Raw genomic sequence first — 23,959 nt, 5'->3', positions numbered from 1 at the left:
GCCCCACTGCTCACACACACAGGCATCAAGGCAGCAACAGAATGCTCTGAGCCCCACCAGTGTTTGCCACACACACATGCCTCTAGCATCTCGTGTTTTCTTCCAGCTTTGGCCCGTGTTCTCTTTGCCTTTCAGCACACAGCTTCTCCGTAGCCACCATTTAACGAACATCCTGCCACACTCATTCCATTTTCATCCTCGCTTTCACTTTCATGCCCGTGTTCTCTTTGCCTTTCAGCACACAGCTTCTCCGTAGCCACCATTTAACGACCATCCTGCCGTAAACACCATTTAACTACCATCCTTTTAGTTAAACTAAAAGAATTGCCTCTAAGGGTTTAAGGAACCATAGAAATACAAGGCAAGGCAGCAACGGAACGCTCTGAGCCCCACCAGTGTTTGCCACACACACATATGCCTCTCGCCTATCTCTCCCCCGCCCTCCCCCCTCTGTGTTTTCTTTCAGCTTTACCCAGATCTGAGTCTCAAACAACCAAAATAATAAGTTTGCCCTGCACGCTTTCTGCGCTTACAAAGTTAACATATGCCGCGCTCATTCCCTTTTCATCCTTCTAAGGTCGATAACATTAGCTCCATTAATTCTGCGTCTAAGGATTTAAATAACCATATGTTTTCTTGCAACTTTAGGCACTTCACACACACAGCCCCCCTGCTTCTCAACCAACCCCAAAAAATAGTTTACCCTGCACGCTTTCTGCGTTTACAAACTTAACATAGGCCGCGCTCATTCCCTTTTCATCCTTCTAAGGTCGATAACATGAGCTCCATTAATTCTGCGTCTAAGGATTTAAGTTACCATATGTTTTTTTGCAGCTTTGCCCAGATCTATATGTCACGCGCCCCAACAGTGTTTGCCACACACACATGCCTCTCGCCTAGCTCTCAACCGCCCTCCCCCTGCCGTGTTTTCTTGCAGCTTTGCCCAGATCTGAGTCTCAAACAACCAAAATAATAAGTTTACTCTGCACGCTTTCTGCGCTTACAAACTTAACGATTGCCATTATAATTTACATTAACTTTTATTTAAGTATTAATTATTTGCAAAAATTAAAAGCCATTGTTAATTGTAATATCAATACATCCAAGTCACGTAAATACAACACATATTGCATTACAAATGCTATAGGTGTAAAATTTGCAACAGTTAAAACTATTGACATTGTACATGAGAAAGCTAGTAATTTCAATATTTTCAATACCAACACATAAATAAAAAATTAGTCAATTTACAATACAAAAAGCTCAAACTTTCCTAATGCGAGCCCTATTGCATTGCAAATGCTTGTTTTTAAAGCAGCCCCGGCTTGTTTTGAGGTGAGGTTCATGCTTTAATTTTTTTTTAAATGTATAAACTTTTACTCAGCTTGTTGTTTCAATATTACAGCTGTATTTTTTCCCATCTGCGCTGTCACTGAAGTGACTCACAACCTTAACGCATGCACAGCACCACCATTGAGCAGCCCACCTCTGCACTGTATAGTTATATTTGTGAAGGCGAAGCATGTTTTGTATGCAAAAGACAGAGAAATTAGCCCTTGTAAGCCATTCTATAACCCGAAGAAGACAAGGAGACATTATATGCATAATGCTGGCTGCCTCGTGCATTACTCATGAAATATTATAATCACTGACTTTGATCATGCTGTGACATTAGATCCTTATTTCAATGTGATATTCCTTTATATTTTAAGCACAAACATTTCTTCAAAACACGTAATATTCTAATTGTATTGTAATATTGTAGCTATATACAGGAAAGTGATGTAAAATCCAACAGGTAGAGAGTCTTACGGACCATAACGCACTCTAAACACATTAATAAATTCAATAACTTATCATACAACATGGCACTTGACTGTCACATTCGTATCCTGTTATGAAACAGCAGAAACTTCCGTCAGTTTCTCGAGGACCGTTTAAAAAACAAAATCCCATTGGGTAATTTATCTTTAAGTGGGATGTACCACTCTTTCTTTAGCTGTTCACGACGCTTTCAGGGCAGTCAGCCCTTTGATGTCTATTAAACAGCAATTATCATTGTGTGCACACAAACTTTGGCTGCTGTGCCTGCCTTTGCAACATGCAGCTGGTTGTCATTGTGTACACAGGAAACTTTCATTTGTGATAATGTTTTATTTATATGTATTGTGCAACCTTTTTTCTTGTTCTCTGGTGTGGCCAGTACTTGTGCAACCTCCTTACTTCCTTCCCTCCCTCCCTCCCTCCCTCCCTCCCTCGCCCTCTCGCTCCACAGCTGTCTGCTTCTCAGAATATTTGCCGATTTCCTCGAATGTCAGAGTGCGGGGGCTAGGACTTGCATCATGGCCCAGTGCCAGCCCCCTTATCAGCATCCAGACCCTCCCACCCAGTTAATTACACACAGCAGCGCTTCCACCATGGCCTGCTATCAGCTTCCAACTGCTTACTTTCCCTCCACCACTGATGTTATCCCTTCACCTGTTTTTTAATCCTGTGAGTATATTTTAAGGAATATCAGCAAGACCAGAGAAAAAAGCTTCCAGAACAAAGAGGAGTGTAAAATTCGTATTACTTGGGGAAACGCGCTTCTTCTTCAGATCATTAGACTACACGTGCCTTTTAAACCAGGAGATGCAACTAACCTTATACAGTTGAAACTTACTGAATATAGAATTGAAAAAAAGAAAAGCTGGAAGGGGCTCCAGTCTTTCTTTCACACCATGAGTGAACTTCCTGTTCCTTTACATGTTTACATAATGAATGCCCTGTGCCACTTGGAAGGTTGTATTTTATTATTGTATTTATAAACTACACTTATTAGGCATTGAAGCCCTTTAAAATGCCTCGCTTGAGTGCATTGCTTGTGTTTTTTTGTTTTTTAACACCCCAAGAGACAGATTGGGAGTTTAGCTCCTATCTATTTGTTTTTCATCACCCAACAGGCAAAGCTATCCACACAGTTCAACTCCACTAATTTCCAATCCACACCACATTATTCAACACTAAACCACATTATTCAACTGAACAACACAACTGCACAACACACCACACATCCAATCCACACCACATAATTCTACATCATGCCACAAAATTCAAAAGCACACCACATAATTGAACTTCAGTACATACCACTCCACAACATAAAATACCAGTCCACATATTTACACTCCATAAAACATAATCACACTCCACATAATTCCACTGCACACCATGCCACATAATTCCACTACACAAAGCCACTCAACATACAATTCCATGCACACACTTCCACAACAAACAATTCTAATCCAACCCACATAATTCCACTACACACCACATGCATACACTCCATAACATATGGGTAAAATACATTGCAATTTACAATGCCAATAGCTCTGACTCAAGCTAATGTGAGACCTATTGCATTTCCAACGCTTGTTTTTTTTAAATATTGGCAACCACCCAGCAGCTCCCACAATGCTGTAAGATCGTAAAAGAAAACAAAAAGGCTGCCAGCCAACAGCAGACCGATTGGCTTTTCAAACTCTTTTCTTCTAAGTATTATGTGGCAGTTGCACCATCGTGTGGTGTGTTTAACCATTGAAGGTTTAAAGGTCTAAGGTGCATTGTTCTCAGCGATGGGATATTGTATAAATTCACACCCATAATGTATTAATTTCACTTACGAATGGATGAACGAATGGGCAGAGGCACTGAATACAAGTGAACCTCAGGTCGATCAGGACATTGACAGGGCTAATATGGACTTTAACCAATGGATTGAATCATCATTGGATAGGGTGCTTCCTAAAACAAACATCTCCAAAAAGAAAGCCTCTACTAAACAACCTTGGTTCACTTCTGAGCTAAGGCCCCTAAAACAAGAATGTAAACGGTTGGAGAGACAGTGGAGAAAACACTTTGTGGAAGAGAAAAAAACTAAATACAAACTCTCTCTAAAAAAATATAAATCTGCTCTTAACGTGGCCAAATCCATCTTTTATGCAGAAAAAATAGAGATCTCAGCTAATGCCCCAAGAGAGATGTTCAAGATAGCTAAATCCCTGTTAAAAGCCCCTGACCCGCCATCTTTACCACTCTGCACGGAGGAGGCTGATGCTCACTGCATTAATCTGGCGAATTTCTTTGCTGAAAAAATTCAAAAGATCCTCCTGTCCCTCCCCCCTCTACCTCTTGAAGAATCCATCCTCTCTTTGCCAGATGATACAGATATTATTCTGCCTTGCCTCCCTTCCTTTTCCCCCCTCAGTACTGAATTGTTGCCCACGCTTTTCAACTCTGTAAAAAGCGGCTCCCCGCTAGATCCTGTCCCTATGAATATTCTAAAGTTAGCCTTATCCAACATCAGTACATACATTATCCATCTAGTTAACACCTCACTTGAATTAGGAAGGGTACCCCAAGACTGGAAACTGGCAATGGTTAAGGCCCTGTTAAAAAAGCCTCATCTCGACCCCCAGGACTTTTCCAATTATCGTCCCATTTCCCTGCTCCCCGGCATCAGTAAACTCGCAGAGAAATGGGTAAATAAACAACTAGCATCCTTTCTGGAGACCCATAACCTGCTCCACCCAACCCAAACTGGGTTTCGGAAAGGACAGGGCACGGAGACGGCACTGCTGAGGGTGGTTGAGGATTCCATGAGGATTCTGGACGCAGGTGGCAGCGCGGCCATTATCCTCCTGGACCTCAGTGCCGCCTTCGACACGGTGAACCACCGTGTCCTCCTGTCTCGTCTTAAAAAACTGGGCGTCAAAGACAGGGCACTCATGTGGTTGGAGTCCTTTCTTGGTGACAGATCCTTTAAGGTCTTTACAGAAAATAGCTGCTCTCCATCAATGCCATTACAGTGTGGGGTGCCACAGGGCTCCTCCCTCAGCCCCACACTGTTTAATGTTTATATGGCGCCCCTGGCAGAAGTAGTTGCCTCCTTTGGGATCCAACTGGTAAGCTATGCTGACGACGCCCAGCTAGTTGTTTCTCTTAATCAGTTGGAATCCTCCCCCTCCAGGCTCTGTCACTGCCTGGAGGCAGTAGCAAACTGGATGGACCTGTCCCACCTGAAATTGAATGGAGGTAAAACGGAGCTGATGCTTCTAGGAAAACGAGCCACATTTGACAACTCGATACATTGGCCCGCCTGTATGGGTCCAGGACCCACTCCAAAGACCGAGATAAAGAGTCTCGGCTTCTGGTTGGATGCAGAGTTGTCATTTAAGATCCAGGCAAGGAAAACAGTAGCCACTTGTTTCGGACTGCTGAAAACAATCCGGAAAATCCTTCCTCAGTTACCCGAGGCAGCAAAGAAAACCATTGTCCAGTCCCTTGTTCTATCCAGGTTGGATTATGGAAATGCGCTCTATCTTGGAGCCCCCGTGTCGGTTATCCGGCAACTTCAGGTTGTCCAGAATTCCGCAGCACGGCTACTCACGGGCACTAGCCATCGTACATCAGCCAGGCCCGCACTTGGCACCTTGCATTGGCTCCCCATAAAGGAGCGAATCTATTTTAAGACCCTCTGCACGGTCCATAAAACACTCTATGGGAGTGGCCCCCCCATTCTAGATGATATGATCAGACCTTACAATCCTACCAGGAATCTTCGCTCGAACCAACAAAATCTGCTGACAGTTCCTAGGATCAGCAGATCCCGCACAGGAGGTCGCCTGTTCTCGCACAACGCGGCTGGGCTGTGGAATGCTCTTCCCCCACCTCTCCGCCAAGAGCCTAACCTCCTTGTCTTTCGAAAAAAGTTAAAGACTCTTCTGTTTCCAAAAAACTAGTTAAAATAACTCTTCATTTTTAACCCATCTCTGCTTGGTTAGTCTTAAGCGCTGGGATGCTCCCGAGTAGCCATGCGCTATATAAGAGCCTTTTAATAATAATAACTTACTAAAACATGTTTAGCATTTTCAGCTGTTTTCCTTAAGCTGTTGGATCCCTGGTAATTTGTTTTTATATTGTGTGTCTTAATGTCTTCATGTGTTATTTTTCAATTTTAAGAGCAAGTGAAGTAACATTCTTTCAAGTTTTGAGTTTGGATACAAATGTAAAAATTTTTTAATCGCATTTCGAAAGCTATAGTTGGCATAATAATTTAGAACACGTAAATCGCGTAAAACAAAAGTGAGCTGTAAAGTGAGTGCTAATAGAATGGAAAAGAATGTAAATTATATAGTCTCTTAATTATTACATAAATAATGTAAGAGCCGATAGCATTTGTGCTACAGTTACCCTTCTAAGTGTGAATGCACTCCTTATTATCTTATTGAAATCGAAATAATAAGGGAAAAGCACAATTGGTCATTGGGTACCAGGCAGTGAAAGGTGGGTGGGAAAGTAGCACTTTCAGGCACTACAGCCTAAATCTGCTTGGACAGTAGGGAAAAAATTATAATAAAAACCCTATGCTAAAAGCTGCCTCGCTTTAGGCAAAACATATTTCCAAATCAATGGTCTCAAAAAATTACACTGCTGCTCAAGTGTCAGTGAATTGGTGTTTAGACACTGATGCTGTTATGATTTAGGAATTTGCAGGATCCCCTAAACACACACATCTTGCTCACGGATAGTACGTTTTGGGAAGACATGGTCATGTTCACTTCTCTCTTTTTTTTTTCTCCTCAAGTGGTTCTTTACTGTTTTTAGATGTTACAGGAACAGAATAGTACATCTTAGGCATGCATCTCAGTTGCTTGTCTTCTCACGTTTTTGATACATACAGCTTTGCACACATCGGTTCCTATACAGTACCTTCCTTGTACAGTTGGTACCTGTCTATTTTTTACCTGGGGAGCCATGGGGATTTCCAGGTCATTGCTGTCCTTTATTTTGTCAGGACATATCTCACTCTATAAACTTCTTGGTATGTTTATCTTTTCGGTGCGTCGCATCACCCCCAGCAGACAGGTCAGAGGATCCACCATTGGCGCTTTGCCCGTTATTTCCGCCGTCAGTGCTGTTGTCTCAGTCCAAAACTTCAATCTCCAGGGGCCCGTCGTATCATATAGTAAAAGTCTGCTCCAGAGCTCGTGCATTGTGGGCATGCGGGATTTGCTTTTGGGTACATGTGGTAAAGCCGTTTGGGGGTGAGATTAGTCTTGCCATAATTAAATGAAGTGTATTTGAGGCACGAGTGTCTAGAAACCCGTGTAACTATTGTCAATCCTATGTCCTATTGCTTGTCTGTCATCTCCTGTCCGATAGCGTTCGCCTACTTCTCTCTAAGCTCCGGATAGTCAGTAGTATGTGTCCCAAGCAATGCCCCATATATCAGTGTAACTGCTCTCCGGCCTGCACCATGCCCGAGCAGTAAATTCTACTTTAAACTGTTTTCCGTTCTTGACCCCAAGTGGCCACTTTAGTCTCTACTAGAACATTATAAGTCAGGAATTGATTCACCCTCTCCTCCCCCAAAGGCATTTTGGGTCTGTTTCTCCTGGTACGTTTTCAGTAACTTATGGGCATACATATCTCCCAGATTGACCACTCCAGCCTCTGTCCAAGTTCTACTATTATAATGGGCCAGTGCTTAATTAGTAAAAAACATAAGTGCCCGGCTCTAGTCAGCTGGCCACTTCTGCTTAAACTGCCTATTGCAGCTTTCTATTACAGTATAACTAATAAGCCACACTCCTACAAGTGTTACAACTCTGACAATTTCAGGACCCTAAAGTTAAAAGAATGGTTTTGGCAGCAGGTGTTAGTCATTCTTAATGTATATTGAATTAATAAACAACAGTAGTTGTGCTCACCTCTAAATTAAAAAAAAACAGCACCACCATGTGGAAGACAGTCATGGGTGCCAGTACTGACAATTAAAAGCCGGTGCCGAGCACCAGAAAGCACCGGTTCAAATTAAGCACTGTGATGGGCTGATATTTTACTGTAGTTTGGGTGCGGCCATAACAGGAGAGTCAGGGAATATGGCGTGATGGCCTCGTGGGGTTACATGAATATGTGCTATCAGTACTGGTTGTCGATCCGGATGGGAAGGTTTTAGTAGCGATTTGATGCGGTCTCATCCCTCTATTGCTCTCCTTGCATGTGCCCTCTCCATATTAGGAACCTGCGATATCCATCACATTAGCCATTGTAATTGTGCAGCTGCATAATAAAGTTCATAGTGTGGGATACTCAATCCTCCCCATTGTCCATTGGGTTATATAGTTTACAGAAGGCTACACGTTTAAGTCCCTTCCACCATAACTGATCGGACAGAATACATTTGAAGCCTGTGGAAAAACTCTTAGGCAGCTGCTCTGGGAGCGCGGATAGCTGAAACAGTAATCTAGTCATGATTTAACATCTTGGCAATTGCCACTCTGCAAATTGGAGAAACCGGTAGGGTTGTCCAGAGGTTTAGTGATCGTCTCACTCCTGTCAATGCTGTCCCAGATTTCCATGTATGTTCTCATCTAAGTGATATACATTGTCTCCTAGGTAGCAAAACACATCGGGATTCCATTTAGGGCCCACATGCGGCAGTTCTCTCTTTAGGTTGCTGATAGTCTTCTAAGTGGGAACAGACATGTTTTAGCCCAGTTCAACTTCTGGCCAGATTGGACACCATATTTGTGTAGCAATGCCATTATTAGCCGAAAATCCTTCTGTACAGCGCGTAGATATAGCAGTGCGTCATCTGTGTACAGTGACACAATTTTCAAGGTTTCACTGCTCGGCAGCCCCCAGTCCTGTTTTCTTTGTCTGAAAAGACCCACTAGATGTTCCATGGCAAGAGCAAATATTATTGTGGAAAGTGGGCAGCCCTGTCTAGTGCCTCTGCTGAGTTCAAATAGGTCAGAAATCTCATGCCCCGAACTGACCTTGGTCCTTGACCGTCCGAAATAAGATGTATCCACTGCATCATTTCCCTGACCTGACCCATTCTTCAAAACAATCTCATTTTTTAAGGCCATCCCAAGGTTTTGAAGGATTTTCCAATGTCATTGCTACCCTCTGTGCCTTCACCATTAGGGCAAAATAAGCGCCTTGGATTTAAAAATATATTGCGCTCTGGTATAAAACCATTTTGGCCCGGATGGACCAGGGTAGGTAAGCATGAACTTAGTCTGTTAGCAATGACATAAGTGATCCTAGTTTGCTTTTGGGGTCTCTCACTTCCCTTATTTCTGTTTCCATTCCAAAGCTAATAGCACTTTTTGCCCTAGGCTTTGCATATAAGGCTTCAGAACATTCACAACACACCGATATGTCAGTTCATCGAACAGCCCGGTCTGAGCATTATAAGCCCTCACCCAAGACAAGCCTTTGGCTGCACAGATGAAAAGGCTTTATACGCACATGCACTTTGCTTTGCCCGAATGCATAACTGCTGCTTATTTGTATTTTGCACCAGCAGTTTGAGTTATCAACTTACTTGTTATGTCACAAAAATGACAGTCTCAGTCATTATGACGTTTCGACCTGAGTGTGTTCTCCCTTAGGCCTCCAGATTTGTTTGACTTCGCAGGTGTTTTAGTCTGTTTAATTGTAGATACTAGAGGTGGCCACCATAGGATTTTATTAATTGGTTATATATTCTAAATTGATAGGTCTTACGGGCTACTAAGTTTAATATCGCAAATTGATAAGCATGTTATGAATTTGAAACACTTTTTTAAAAAATAAATATGTTGACTTTTTCCATGATTTTAAATTGTATGATTTTAACTAATTAAACAGTAAACACCATTCATTCATATTACTATAACAAATAACACAATTGTTTTTTTAAAGACAAAACATTTACAGATGTGAATCAAAATTGCCTCTGGATCTAATAAATTAATGTGTAGAAAATTTAGTAGAGATAGCTGTCTATATTATGCCACTTCCAACAGATCGCGATCTGGTTTGAGTTTGACGACAATCAGTGCTTTTCTGGTGGTTGCTGAGAGAATTCCCATCGCTCGGGCATCCTTGTAAATTGTAGTAGCTTCTGTGCCAATTTGACCCTGTATGTAGAATAGAATTCTATGAAGAGGCCATCATTTCCTGGGGTTTTATTGTGTGCCATTTGGTCAATGGCATTCTGAATCTCTATTGTGAGCAGCTTGTCTAGCTCCTGCCGCTGTATTGGGGGTAATGCTTGTTAAGGGGATCCCTCCTATGTATGTCTGGAAGGAGGAGCTATGCATCCCTTTTAATGTGATGTGCAGTGTTTTATAGAAGTTGAAAAAGACTACATTACTATCTGCCTGTGTGTTTAGGGTGTCGTTGTTGGGGACGTGTGTGGTGGCCCGTGGTGTTCTGACTGTCTCTGTCCTTAGGAATTATGCTAGCACTCATTCTGCTTTGTCGCCCTCTGCATATGATTTGGCTGTGTATTCTTTATAGTCCCAGTCTACCCAATCTGTCCATTAGTGTTTTTTGTGTTTCTTCTTTGAGCTCCTGGTTGTCTTCCATCCATTGTCCCTTGGCCACCTCCCCCCCTCTCTCTCTCTCTAATGGTGTGTTAAAATGTAAATATTTGTATTTGGATGGTGTCCTCATAGTTAGTTTTGATACACATTCCACGAATAAGTGACTTAAAGGCATCCCACTCCACCCTTTTGTTGGATCCCAACCCCCTTGTTTTCCTAAAAGTATTAATCTGTATGTGTCCCGATCATCTCATGGAAAGTGGGGTCGTATATCGCTTGCGTTTGCAATCTTCATGGCATTTTGGAGGCTGGGTCCTACAACATTGTACCCCCATTTTGAGTGGGCTTTGGAAAGACCGTGTGCAGCCTAGATGCTCAGTAGTAAGTATATATGTGGAGTCATCATCGTATTGTAGAGCAGCAAATTGATTTGGGCGTGCAAGTGATGTACATGTGAGTAATGTGAATATTTGTGTATTTGAGGCTTATGTACCCTTCTCTTAAAATCTTAACACCATGCCAAACATTTGTTCCGCATGGAATCCTGGTACTCCCATTAAAAAAAAAGAAAAAAAAGAGGAATAAATAGCACATTTGATGATGAGATTTCTTGCATCACCTCCCAGAGCCTAGGCTTCTTTATTTACAATCGATTGTATAGAGGGTTGTGGCTTAAAGAACAGGCATTCAGATGCTGGTCATTTCTGAACTTGCTGAGACTGGGGTCTTTGGCCGCCGTGCTTAGCTTCGCCTGGATCTTGTCTGGCAAATGCTGGTTCCACGAGCCCTTGCACCCAGTGCTACAGAGAAGAGTTACTGGAGTCACTTTTTAGGTTTAATGTTCTTGTGTGTTGACATATGATGTTAATTGTGTAGATCTATGATAGTGGGTATATCTTTTTGTGATGCGGAGTGTACTGGTGCATGATGATGGGAGTGTTTGGTTTCATATTGTTATTACAATGGGTCTTGGGTGGGCCTATGTTGATGGATGTGTTGGCCCATGAAAACAGGCGTGTTGTGATGCTAGTTGTGTAAATTTATTATGGTGGGGTTATTGACGTCCGATTGTGGATGTGTAGTTAAATGCTCTGCAGGAGGGGAAGATGGGCGAGTTAAGGGCAGTTGTTTCTGTGAATGGATCAAGGCTATTTATTCTGTCCTAGACAGAAGTACATTGTATGAGTCTGATCTGTGGGGCTCTAGATTTTTCTAAGCTAATTTAAATGGGCAGGCTCTTTCTTGATTTTTCCCTCTGGCTATTTCCATGAGGTCCTTTGACCTCATAATCTGAAATGGTCAACCTTTCATTCTTTGCTTGCTAGTGGCTAAAGCTTGCACATGGGCAGCTGGGACTTCTGTGAATTGGGTGTTGCTCTTTCACCAGACTGGTCTGGGTTTCGTATTCTTTCTATTGTTTTCCTACTTGATTTTGAGAGGGCCATTACCCCAAATCTCAAGTTGTTGTGAACTTTTTCATTTCAGTTTTATTCATATTCTTGTATTTAGGGCAGTACTTCCCACAGAAGTTGGGGTATGGCAGGAGTTCTTCTTCCTTGAGATTCTGTTGGCTCACAGATGGTGTGGCATTCTAAACCTGTCCGTTGTAGGTCCTGCCTCATTATGTTGTACCATTAGTGTTAGAAAAGAACATAAGTAAAAATAAGTCTAGATAGTCTATTGATCTTTAACAATTTTTACTTTCAATGTATCCCCATCCTCCGCTTCTTATTTATGTTCTTTAGTGATGCCACTTTGTGTGGGGTGACATGGGTAAACTACATGAGCTTTAATTAGTACCATCTCTATTAAGCAGAATGTGATTATCAACGAGAAGGATGGCTTTGCGCCCCCTGTGAATTAATAACAAATAGGCTCCTAGCTGCCATCCCGTTGAACCTCTTTCTTTTACCAGGACTTTCTGGAACCTGAATCCCGGGTTAAGAGCATATTCAAAGTCCTTCTTTGAATGTTTGGAGGCCGACTTCTGGGTTTTTGGGCAGGATTAAATTGTTGAACATTTGGTCTTCTCATAGTTTGCGTCCTGTGTTGATGATTTCTGAGGAAGCCTCAATCCTTCACTTGTATCCAACAGGGTGTACTCGGGCTGGTATATTAAGAACTTTAGGAATAGTTCTTTGAGCATGGACAATTGGGCAGTTGTAACTAATCTGGCAGTTGGCCTCTTCATATGTGGCTTTGGCAGGTGCAAATGAAGATAAAATCTCGCCAAGAACCATAAGGCCACTCCCGAACGTACAACTGAACTTGAAGAAATTTCAGGGTGCTGTCCAAAGAAACCATTAAGACGCATGGCCCTAATAAGCCCAAAAAGATGTAAAAATGACCAATTTCACAAGAAACGTTTCTGATCAGTGGCACATTGTGGAACCGGAGAGAGGCGATCTTGCACACCCGAATTGGAGAGGGTGAGGGTGGGGGTGGGGGTGGACTTCAAATGTGCCAGGGATCCAGGTCGAAGTAGGACGGCTGCTCAGAAGAAGCAACTCGCAATTGCGCAGTGTGATCTGTTCATAGACTCCCCCACCGCTTTGCCCCAATCAAGCAGGAAACCATTAGAGGAAACCCTACTTCCTCAACCTGCTGAGGGTACAGCAGCAATGCAGAGGGTGGGCAAGAGAAGCAGTGGGTAAGAGAGAAGGATGATGCATGTGGGGAAGCAAACAATGAGTGCAGGGATGGTGAGGAGGCGCAGCAGGCAAGAGAGGAGTTCATGGTGGGGGAAGCAACAGGGGTGGGGATGAGAAGCAATGAGTGTGAGAGAAGGAGGGTGCAGGTGGGGAAAGCAACTCTGAATTGGGTTGAGGGGGAGAAGCAACAGATGAGAGAGAGAGAGGTAAGCGCATTGGTTGTGGAAAGCATCACAGAGTAGAAGCTGTGGGTGAGAGAGCTAAGTGGAGCAGGTGTGACAGAAGCACACAGGCCCGAAAGCAACATTGAAAAGTACACAAGGGTAAGCAGAAGATGAAGGGAGGCTGCGAGAATGGCTCAGGTGACAGAGCAATATGGAGCTTAGGGGGGAGAACAGTACACGAATGAGACACCAAGAAAACACCTGCACCTTTTTGGAGTACATCCACACAACCCATCGCTGTGGGGATCAGACATATCAGATATCTTCAGCACGCATGAAAGATCATTGTGTTTGCTGAGGTGGGGGTCAAACATTTACAGCTTGTTATAATAAACTTAAGGCAGGGGTGTATGTTATCCTGAGCCATTCAGGGGATATTTCTCCATCCCAACAAAGGGACTGTTGCCATATGATGCTCAATGTGGTGGTATATGATGGTGGTTGTGCTGGTGTGATGCTCGGTGGTTGTACGTAGAGTGGCGATTCTGAAATGATTAAGGTGGATGTGTTGTATCAAGGTAGATATGTTGTGATATAACAGTAGGTGTGGGTAGTGTGGATGTACGGCGTGGGTAGTGCGGATGTACGGCGTGGGTAGTGCGGATGTACGGCGTGGGTAGTGCGGATGTACGGCGTGGATAGTGTGGATGTACGGCGTGGGTAGTGTGGATGTGCGGCGTGGGTAGTGTGGATGTGCGGCGTGGGTAGTGTGGATGTGCGGCGTGGGTAGTGTGGATGTACGGCGTGGGTAGTGTGGATGTACGGCGTGGGTAGTGTGGATGTACGGCGTGGGTAGTGTGGATGTACGGCGTGGGTAGTGTGGATGTACAGCTTGGGTAGTGTGAATGTACGGCGTGGGTTGTGTGGATGTTAGGTCGTGGGTTTTTTATGGCTGTACGGCGGGCAGCATTTACAAAGCAAAAATGTCTGGCTTGCATCTCAAATGGGCGCCAATTCTATTTTTAAAATAAAAAATAAAATGGGGATAGTACAGTTCTTTTCAGCCCCCCCTTCCCAGCTCCCAAAGCCCTCCGCTGCCTTATTGTCTGAGGCTAGGGTCATATTACTTAATACTACTCCTGCCTTACCCAAGAGCGGGGGTAGTATGCCCACTATTCCTCTCCATCCCATTGTCCATTTGTATGTGTGTGAATAGGGGAGTTTGTAAGCTAACTACTGCAGCCGTACCCAAGGTCAGGGATTGAATGTTCCCACATATGCGTCTCGCTATGGTGAAGGGTGGACTTAAAAGAAGAAAATCTCCCCTAAGGAGTCACAAGCCACTGTGCCGTTTTCAAACTGCACAGATATGCAGATAGTAGGTGACCCACTCCTCCCCAGCATGCAGCATAGTGCTAATGACAGAGAAGTGAGTCTGCTAGAACTTAGCCATGTGCCCTATACCTCATTTAGGACCCACTTAATATGTATGCGACGGATAAATGGGCCAGGTGGGGTTCCAGCTTACCCGCTCCTCCATGATCTGAAGTGTGGAGTCTGAAGTGTCATTCAGAAGGTGTGCAGTTGTTACTGTAGACCAGAGTTTGTGGAGTTGGAAGTAAATGTATTAGGGAGCGTGTTTTGTTTAAGTATTTGGGAGTGTGCACTTAGAAAAGGGCGGCCAGGAGTGCCTACATAGTTGGAAATGTGTAGTCTGGAGTGTGTGCACTATTCACAATTTTTCAAGCAGTTTGCTTTTTTTTTTAAAGTTCACAATTTCACATTGTCGGTGAACATTGTGTGCAAGCAAACATTGTGTTTGTGCTGATTTCTATGTATATGCTGCATACGCAGTTCCCAAATTTTCCCCAACATTCTTTTTCACGCATACTGGTCCCTATTTTGCCTTGTATCTCTAAAACGGCTTAGTAGATTTTCTTAAACCAAGAAAAGCAACTGATCACTGAGAAAGGCAACTGTGCTATAAAAAAGTAGTGACCATCCATCCAGCGTTGTCTGAGTCATACTCTTAGAAAAAGTTCCTATGGGACAACTCATTATAAACGCAAGCGAAAAATGAGTTTGGGACCCCAAATATAACTTTTCCTTCGTTTGACCCATACACACCAAATTTGGCACTCTTAAGTGTCCCCAGAATATTTGATGCACATTTGCCCAAGTGGACTAAAGTTAAGTATTTCCTGTGATGTGAGGTGTAACCTTTACAGAGGTTCAAGAAGCTATATAGTTTAGCTTCTGAATACTTGTTAGCCAAATAAAATGTAAATATATAAAGTAACAATTTGATACCATAATTAGGCTAACAAAATATTTCACTTTCAAGCTTTCATGTCAAATGTGACTAATAGAGAAATTACCAACACAAAAGCTTGCAGCCTATATGGGTTAGTCCCTTAATAGGGTTATTAACCTTCAGATGTGCCCAAAGCTCTGTATGCTGTCCTTTGAGTTCAGGGTTAACCCCTCCCCACCCTCCAATTGGACACTGATGAACATATTGTCTTCCAGGGTGCTCAGTCTTTTTTGCTTCTTGCTCTGCTTTGAACCTTCCATGCTCAAGAATGCTACTGGATTTAGCTGAGTGCATTAGAGATAAGAACCCTTTCCAATTATCATTGGATGCTGGGGAACCGAATGAGAGCAGAGGTATCCATGAGTCCATTATGGAAATCTGCTTACGACATCTTAGTATTATTGTTATTTATATACATTTTCTCTCTTTTCAGCCTTTGGAGAAGAAGATCTCTGTTGACTTCCTGAAGAGCATTGAAGAGAGCTACAAGACTTCTTTCCTTCCCCAGATCAGGTAAGCAGATTCCATGCTTTCTGCCTTGGCGAACAGTCCACAGACTTGTTTGCCCAGATTTTCTGTCCATGCCCCTTCACATAACTCATCACAATTCTCCCAAGTTGAATAAGCGGAGTCCATGTCTTATAGCCCAAAGTTAGTGCACAGAATCCAGTTTCTGCCCTGGAGAACACATTTTATTTCTACCTGCCTCTAGGCATGTGACAATAAACCTGTTTGTACCCATCTACCCCTTGTCGGATAAGGGTACTCAAACTTCTGATGGTTAAGACAGTATCCTATCTCTAGAAGTTTGTGTCGTGTGCTAAGGGGTAAGTATCGGTGACAGGGCTAAAGTCCTAGAAAGTGAGAAAGCACTATTGTGTGTTCAGTCAGTAATCCTCATGGATCTGTGAGTAAGGTTCTTGTACATATTATAGGAGCCTAAAACCAACTTGTAATGTTTAACACAAGATTCCTGTCCATGCTAAATCTTTATTACCCAGCATCATGCCTTTGTCTGAAACCTTTGTACGTATAAAGAGATAATTCGACAAAATCTTCACCTTCATAGTGAGTTTTGTGTGGTAGTAACAGTATTTGCATTTGTATTTGTTAAGCAGTTCATATACCATTATGGGAGGCCGAAGTGCATTATTGGTCAGACAGAAAGCAGCACAGTCGTTGTTTGGAAATGTATTGTATTTGCTGTGTGTCTCTGTTGGAAGCATTCTGGTGTTGTACAGAGTTGACCAGATTTGTGATTACATAGTGGCTTGGGCTGCTGCGCTCATGTTTGTAACGGGAAAGGATGAATGAGGTACAAGACACATTCAGGATGCATTTGCTGGTTTCTTTAAGTTATGCAGCAGTTGAGGGGGGCAGGGGGCTAGCAATGTGGCTGACAGGATGTGAGCTTCCTGCCAGCCAGCTTAAAGATCCTGATTAATCCTGCCTTTAAACCCACATCATTAACTGCTTGAACTGCAATACACCAGCAATAACTGCAGATACACACAATACCTGCCCCAGATGGAGTGCCTCATGCCTGAATATGACCTGCGTCAGTGGTCGCACTTGGGGCCTTGTAGGGGCCTGGGCTGTGCGGAGTGGCATGGCAGCCCACCTCGTACCATCACCAGTGGCTGCTCACGACTGGTGCTATAATAGCCAGTAAACTGTGGGAGCAGAGGCAGCCCCAACATGAGTGTGTCCTGCCCCAGGTGGCACTAGAGACCAAAGACACAGCATGCACCCAGAGAAGTGAGGGTGAGCGTGACAAGGACTGTAAAGCAGATAGTGCCAGGCAGGAAGAGAAGAGTGCGCCTGAGCCCATCAACCCTGAGCACCCGACGACAGTGTCTGTCAAGGGAGCTCCGGTGGAGACAGCTGAACGAGCCTTGGAGGGGTCAGCAAGCCACGCGATGTCCCCACTGCTGTCTGAAGGAAAAGGTGTGTCACCCTGCTGTGCTCTGAGAGCCAGCCGCCAGCTGAGCCCATTCACCTTTGGCAGCTCGCCCTGTAACATCACCAGCGGCTGCTTGAGACCGGCGCTGCAGTAGCTGGAGTACTGTAGGGACTGCTCCTGGCAGATGTGTGTCCAGCCCAAAGTCGGCATTTGAGGTCGGCAGCACAGCCAACCCGCTGCTCAAGCCCGGTGAAGTGAGGCCGCAACCGGCATGTGCTGGAAAGCTGCCAGTACCACACAGAAGGAAAGTTGCCCCAGAGCTCTCCAAACCTGAACGCCTGACGACGCTACCCAGTGAGAGGGTTCCAACAACAATGCGGACCTTTTGGGTGGGGGGATGAAATCTCTTGCGACGACCACCCTCCAATTTGAGGGAAAAGCACAACACACCCGCAGCGTTCTATTAGCCACCCAGCAGCTGTGCCTGAGAACCTTCGGTGGAGTGCATAACTTGGACTCGTGTAGCCCTTCTTTGGAGTCGGCATTGCCTATGGGGCCATGTGCCTGGACCCCCCCTCCCCCTCCCCCACCCCCCGGCTCAGGATCTATTGGTGATCTCCTGGGGCCCAACACATGGGGTCAGCAGCAGAGTGGGTGAAGGCTCACCCTACAGTAAACTCCGACTACCGGGCATCGGGGAGTGGCACGTCATGGAGGCGGCACTGGAGACCAAAACCGGGCCAGATTCTGGTCTACCAGCAAATCTCCACCAAAGCATACATGTAAGTGACTGCCCTAACCGGAACACGCTAGCGACATAGAGGCCTCGCACCGTGTCTCCGACCAGTCTCAGATCAACAACAAATTAAAAGGTCCCAGCCACTTTAGTATTTGGGGAACCCCGCATCTGGGATGTATGGGAGCAAGTGAATTGCCCGACGGAGAAGCCTTACGCCACAGGGGCAAAGAATTCCTCCCCCCGAGATTGACCCTTGGCAGTCTAACTTTCTCCTGGGGAGAGTCGAACAGCACAATGAGGCAGCAGCGGCATCAACACCAGCACACCATGTTTGAAGGCCTTGCAATCAGGGCGGCACAAGACATTGACGGCCTGGGAGGGTGAACCATCGTCCCCTAGAGTGCACAATGGGTAAGGACAGAGCAGCGCGCTCACCCACAGGAAATATCAGTTTACCACCTGTCACCAGCCCACCCAGAGAATAGCATGACTGAGGGGAGGGGATAGTGCAGGGAACCTGCCAGAAGGAGACGCTGAGCCTTCCAGGGCTCAACTGTTGGTAGCTATCCAGGGCTTCCGGACCACGCTCAAACACAAGATAGAGACCGTATCTATTGATGTTAATCTCCTACAAGCAAAGTCCCGACTGCTGAAGGTAACATCACTGAGCTGCAGGGTGAAGTTGCGGCCCTCAAGCGTCGGAGCCCAAATGACCACGATTACAGGGGAGCTGGAACTTGCGTGCTGAAAAGACAGAGGGCCGCTTCCGCTGTAGCAATATTCGCGTCTTGGGGTTCCCCAACAGAGCGGAAGGGGTTTCTACACAAAAGTTCCTAAAGGGCTGGGTGAGGCCTGAGAAAAACCTCTAGGCCTCTCAGAATTTTTCGTAGTGTCTTAGTCTTAGTTAATTCGGCAGTGAGACACGGCCATAAAACCATATTACAAAATACATTGTTAAAAAGCACATCTCATCATCACCTTAATAAAACAAATCTCATAATAACAAATAGAATAAATATAATCAATAAAAACACAATCAAAGCCCCCCTAAACAAGTTAAGAAGCAAAACCTTCTATGGAACAATGTGCCCCACCATCATCGAATAAACAGATCAAGCTGGCAGGATCAAGCTATTAAAACACCTGTCTTCTCCTGGCAATAACACCCTTTGTTATGTTGTCTCTTGCTTGTTGCTTTTCCGCTTATGCTTAATTAGGTGTTCTCTGTACTTTTCGGATGTGTACATTTAAGTTCATTTAGTGTAATGATAGAAAAATGTAAATGTTGCAAGTCCAGAGACTGGTTTATTTGGGCTTGCTTTATTTTTCTACGAAGTGATACCAGAAGTGGATTTGGATAATTGTCCTTTGTATAAATAAGGAGCAAACTATTGCAACGCAGACTTAGATTGTTGAAGGGTGTACACTCAGAACTGACTATCCCAGCCTATCTTAAGTTTTTTGAGTCATCAAACTGGGGCTATTTTTAGCCCCAACTTAGTCGACCGTACGTGGGGTAAACTTAGTTGCAGAATTAGTCCAGACTTACTGGGTGGTCTGCGGGTTAAACCCAAGGGCAGATGTATCTCGACCTAGTAATTTTGACTGTGGTGTAAACCAAGAAGCCTCTGTTACCCAAAGTGGCAATAAATGGAACAGGACCACTTTTCATCAAGAATAAAATCACTGAATACATACAAAAAATAAACATCCGATCCAGATTGGCACCCCACCTCAAAACCCCAGATTACAAGAAAAAAAACATGGGTGGTACATCTTTCTCTGTTAAAGCATCCAAACTATGGAATTCATTACCCCCAAACATAAGATCCACAGATAGCTATTTTATCTTCAGACATCTGCTCAAGAATTGGCTCTTTCCTACATGACCACCATACTCCAAACACAAATGTATAGCATATGCTTGTGTACATAAACATATTTTCTAGACACTTCCCTCCTCCATCTCCCCTTTGACTCATCCCAGACCTCATTTTACTACTATGATCTCACAAATTACACTTTCTACACTCTACCCTGCTTTTTCCTATTCAGTCCAACTTATTTATTTATTTATTCATTTATTTACTCATTTGTATTGCGCAACGAATCATCCCCAGGGGATCTCTCGGCGCAGGAGGGAGGAGCACAATGTTGCAGAGGAAAGGTTAGAATAGCCAGGTCTTAAGCAGCTTTTTAAAATGGCAGAAATTGGTACAGGCACGAATCTCGTCTGGCAGGGTATTCCACTGAGTGGGGGCTAAGTACGAAAATGCCCGTCCACCCACCCTAGCCTTCCTGATTCTGCGTACACAGAGCAGATTACGGCTGCTGGATCTCAGCAATCGTGTGGGTTTATACCATTCGAGCTTCTTTATCAAGTAGGCAGGGCCCAACCCATGAAGGGATTTAAAAACTAGACAGAACAGCTTAAAAATTGACCTTTTTTTAATGGGGAGCCAATGTAGTTGGCGCAGGAGGAGTAGCGAGGGGGTCCGTGCCTGCTTGTTAAGGACAAGACGGGCCGCCGTATTTTGGACCACCTATAATTTGGCGGCCAGGTCCTCCCTCATCCCGACCAGCAGTGAATTACCTTAATCCAGTCGACTAACCAGGAGCGACTGGATAAGTGTCTGACTGGCCATAAACGGAATCCACGGAAAGATCCTTCTAAGCATTCGCATGTTTTAGAAACAAGTGCCTGCCACTGATTTTACCTGCTTTAACTTAGACTCACATGCCCACCTCTCCAGTTAACAACTTATATTTTCCTATACTAATCTACCACTTAACCCACTTTTCCGTAGTATAGTGATACTCACCGGAAAGTGTTTCAGCAGCTTGTCGGGGCTAGTAAGTGCTATATAAATCCAATTACAATCACAATATCTTTACAGTTTTAGCTTGCAATACATGAGTCATGAATCCTGTCAGTCACATTTTTAATTTTTTCATAAAATGTGTTTGGATGGATTTGGTTCAAAGAGTTAATTGTTTTCTGATTCACAAAATTCATGCCGTTAAAAAAAAAAAACCCTATTACAGAGCCATGTGGGACTGACCCGTGGGCATTGTCCGATATACCTAGATGCATGAAAAAATCCGTTCCAGAGGGAAAAAGTGCCTAAAATAGCGACTAGTCACAAACTTGCGAGCGGTCATTTCAGATGCTGAATTCGACTGCTGTTTTGTGCCTGACTTGCAAGTTTCAGGCACAAAACAGACTTGCAAGAAACAAGCAAAGTGAAACACAAACTAAGTATCTGGCCTTGCTTGGAAGGCTGGTGATAGTGCATGGCTGCATTCATCCAAAGATATGAGACCAGATGACAGGCCTTGAAGATTGAACGCAGTGGGTGTTGGGTGCTGGTCCTGGGCCAAATCCAATGCCTTTGGTGTGCATGACCAAATATCATGAGCAGTGGAGGTTGGGCAGCTACGACTGGTTGGGCATAGGGTCTGCAGCCATTCCCTGCTGTGCACACCCAAAGGCTATGCTCTGTTTGGATGTGCTGCTACAGAGAGTTGAATGCAGGGCCAAGCACTAACTCCTGACCATAATTCTTGGTAACGCCACACGGTTCAGATACACAAAGGGCAGTTAATAGGAGAACAACATGACAGAAGTTTATCTTGGTGTTTTTCTGTTTTTTAAAGACGAATAGTTGCAAATCCTGATTACAAGCAAATTCCTAGGTAGAAGTGTAGCAACTAAGAATAAAAGCAAGAGTTGTATCCTCGTTTTGTAGATGCCTTGGAATCTCAATCTCAGAGTTCTAAGTCTTTGCAAAAGAGATGCTTCTCTTCATTGTGCATTAGTGCTTCATTTACATTTTTTTGGCTATCTGTCTGTAATCCTTCTGCGTTAGGACTGATTTACATCAGTTTGTGGACTTTTTGTATGCTGTCATTTTGTATAGACCTGCAATGTACTACAAAATTTGATGTGTTCTCTTTATCAGAGGTGCATTGGGTAGTCCGATGTCTTTTGGTCTGACGTCTCTTTGTACATTAGTGCACCATTAGAAATGTTCACAGTACTGCTGAGGGGTCACTGTGCATTACAGTTCCATTAAGCACTCACATGGACTTTGTGTAAAGGGTGTATAGCATGAGGAGTTGGATCCTAATTTCACTGCAGGAAACGGTTTTTGTGCTTTTAGTGTGAGTTCCTGAAGTCCCTACGTCTTCATTACCATTACCATTGTCCTTTGGCGAGTTACATGCACATTACTCTGCAGTGTCATATAAACTGTGTGGTGTCCTGTAAGATGTCTCTGCACGTTACTCAACAAGGCTGCATCAGACTGTTTAATAGTTGTCATTGAGATGGTCCCTACATCACACATATATAGGTTACTAGTAATTGTGTTCTCCATTGGTAATGATGTTTCCATGCAAACTAAATCTAAAGTTGAATATTTGAGTGAGGCGCATAGATTGCCTCAATGAGGTCTTGGTGAGGAGGCGTCTTTCAACATTCTGGTGGCCTTTGGTGTGAGGTATCTGCATGATGAGATGCATATTACATACCAGCACTGAGGTCGATTTCTTCTGTATGCATGAGGTGCCTGACTATGGCACATATTAGGGCTACAGTTGGTAATTCTGAAATTAGTGGTCGACCTCTAAATAACAAAGTTTTATTTAACAATCCTTTGGCCATTAGTGTGTGGTTGCCACATATGTAAGTGTTCTGTTTTACCTTGTAATGGTCTTGCGTGTATGACTACTGAGAAGCAGGCCTATATTATATATTAAACGGCCTTATGGTATTTGGGTTACAATTTCTTTGCATATTTCACAAGTAGAACTATACAAGACCATCTTATGTTGTTGGTGTGAGATCTGTGCATTTTAAATAGTTTTCTGCTTAAAACCCATTGTTGGCTCATGATAAAGTCTGCATGGTAAATTGTAGCCCGGCATTAGAGTGGGGTGAGTTATTTAGCTCATTACATATTGGGGATGAATGCGACAGTTTCTTGCTGGTTGTCTAATGATTTGCAAATATTAAGACTCCATTTATTGATCTCTATGCCTCTTGGAGTTGCTTTGCAGTTTCCTCAGCTTTTGTGCAAGATTCCTGTTCCTCCATCTGGCTTCATACACACAGGTCTGCACTGAAGTCTGAGCTGTCAGTGCAGAGCTTTTGTTCACCAGTGAAGGGTGGCATGCCCCGAGTATGCCCCCTTCCGATTCCCCCCTAGGTAGAAAGCTGTTAATTTTCCAGAGTACTTGCATTCCTTGACTCTGTCAAATGTGTTCATTCACCGCGGTTAGCTGGGCTCTGGCTGGTCCTGCTGTGATTTCAACTTTTCCCCTTGCGCTGCACAGCCCGTTAGTTAGTGAAGGATCGCAGCCTGTCACATTGATCACTCCATGTGCCTGCGCTCTTGCAATGATACTGTTTGGTTTTAATAAGTACGCTGCCGCCAGTACTGGCTGTCATACCCTATCTTTGGCTCTCGTTTCCTCCCTCCTTTGTTCCCATTGTTGCTCCCCAGTCATTGTGTGCTGAGCTTCCCCAGAAAGGAGGTTAAATTCTGGTTCTCTCTTCCCTGGGGCCCGTGAATGTCATCTTGCAGATCGTAGGTCAGAGAGTGTTCTCCTTTCACTTTTTGCATGAATGCATTTGCACATCACAGACCAGCTTCACTGCAGGGTAACTAATGTGGACTTTTTAAACATTAACTGTATATGATGAGGTGTCAGTAAATCCCATTTAGTGCACTTCAGTTCGGTTTTCGGTAAACCCACACACCTAACACAGGCGGTTGTTTGTTTGTAGTTGCTTGAAACTGCAAATATAAACATTGGTTGG

General features: G+C 44.0%; 1 protein-coding gene across 1 annotated transcript in view; it reads left to right on the top strand.

Moving 5' to 3' along the window:
• The window catches only part of NDUFA10 (NADH:ubiquinone oxidoreductase subunit A10), a 145,455-nt gene that overhangs the window by 56,115 nt on the left and 65,381 nt on the right, over positions 1 to 23,959 (top strand). The window contains exon 6 of the mRNA XM_085645142.1: positions 15,927 to 16,006. Coding sequence (XP_085501268.1) covers positions 15,927 to 16,006 — 80 coding nt within the window. The remainder of the gene's footprint in view (positions 1 to 15,926; positions 16,007 to 23,959) is intronic.

Source organism: Triturus cristatus, chromosome 3_1 (genome assembly GCF_964204655.1).
Source record: "Triturus cristatus chromosome 3_1, aTriCri1.1, whole genome shotgun sequence".
NCBI lineage: Eukaryota > Metazoa > Chordata > Amphibia > Caudata > Salamandridae > Triturus > Triturus cristatus.
The sequence above is the reverse complement of the archived record's forward strand: the minus strand, read 5'-3'. Positions and strand labels throughout refer to the sequence as shown.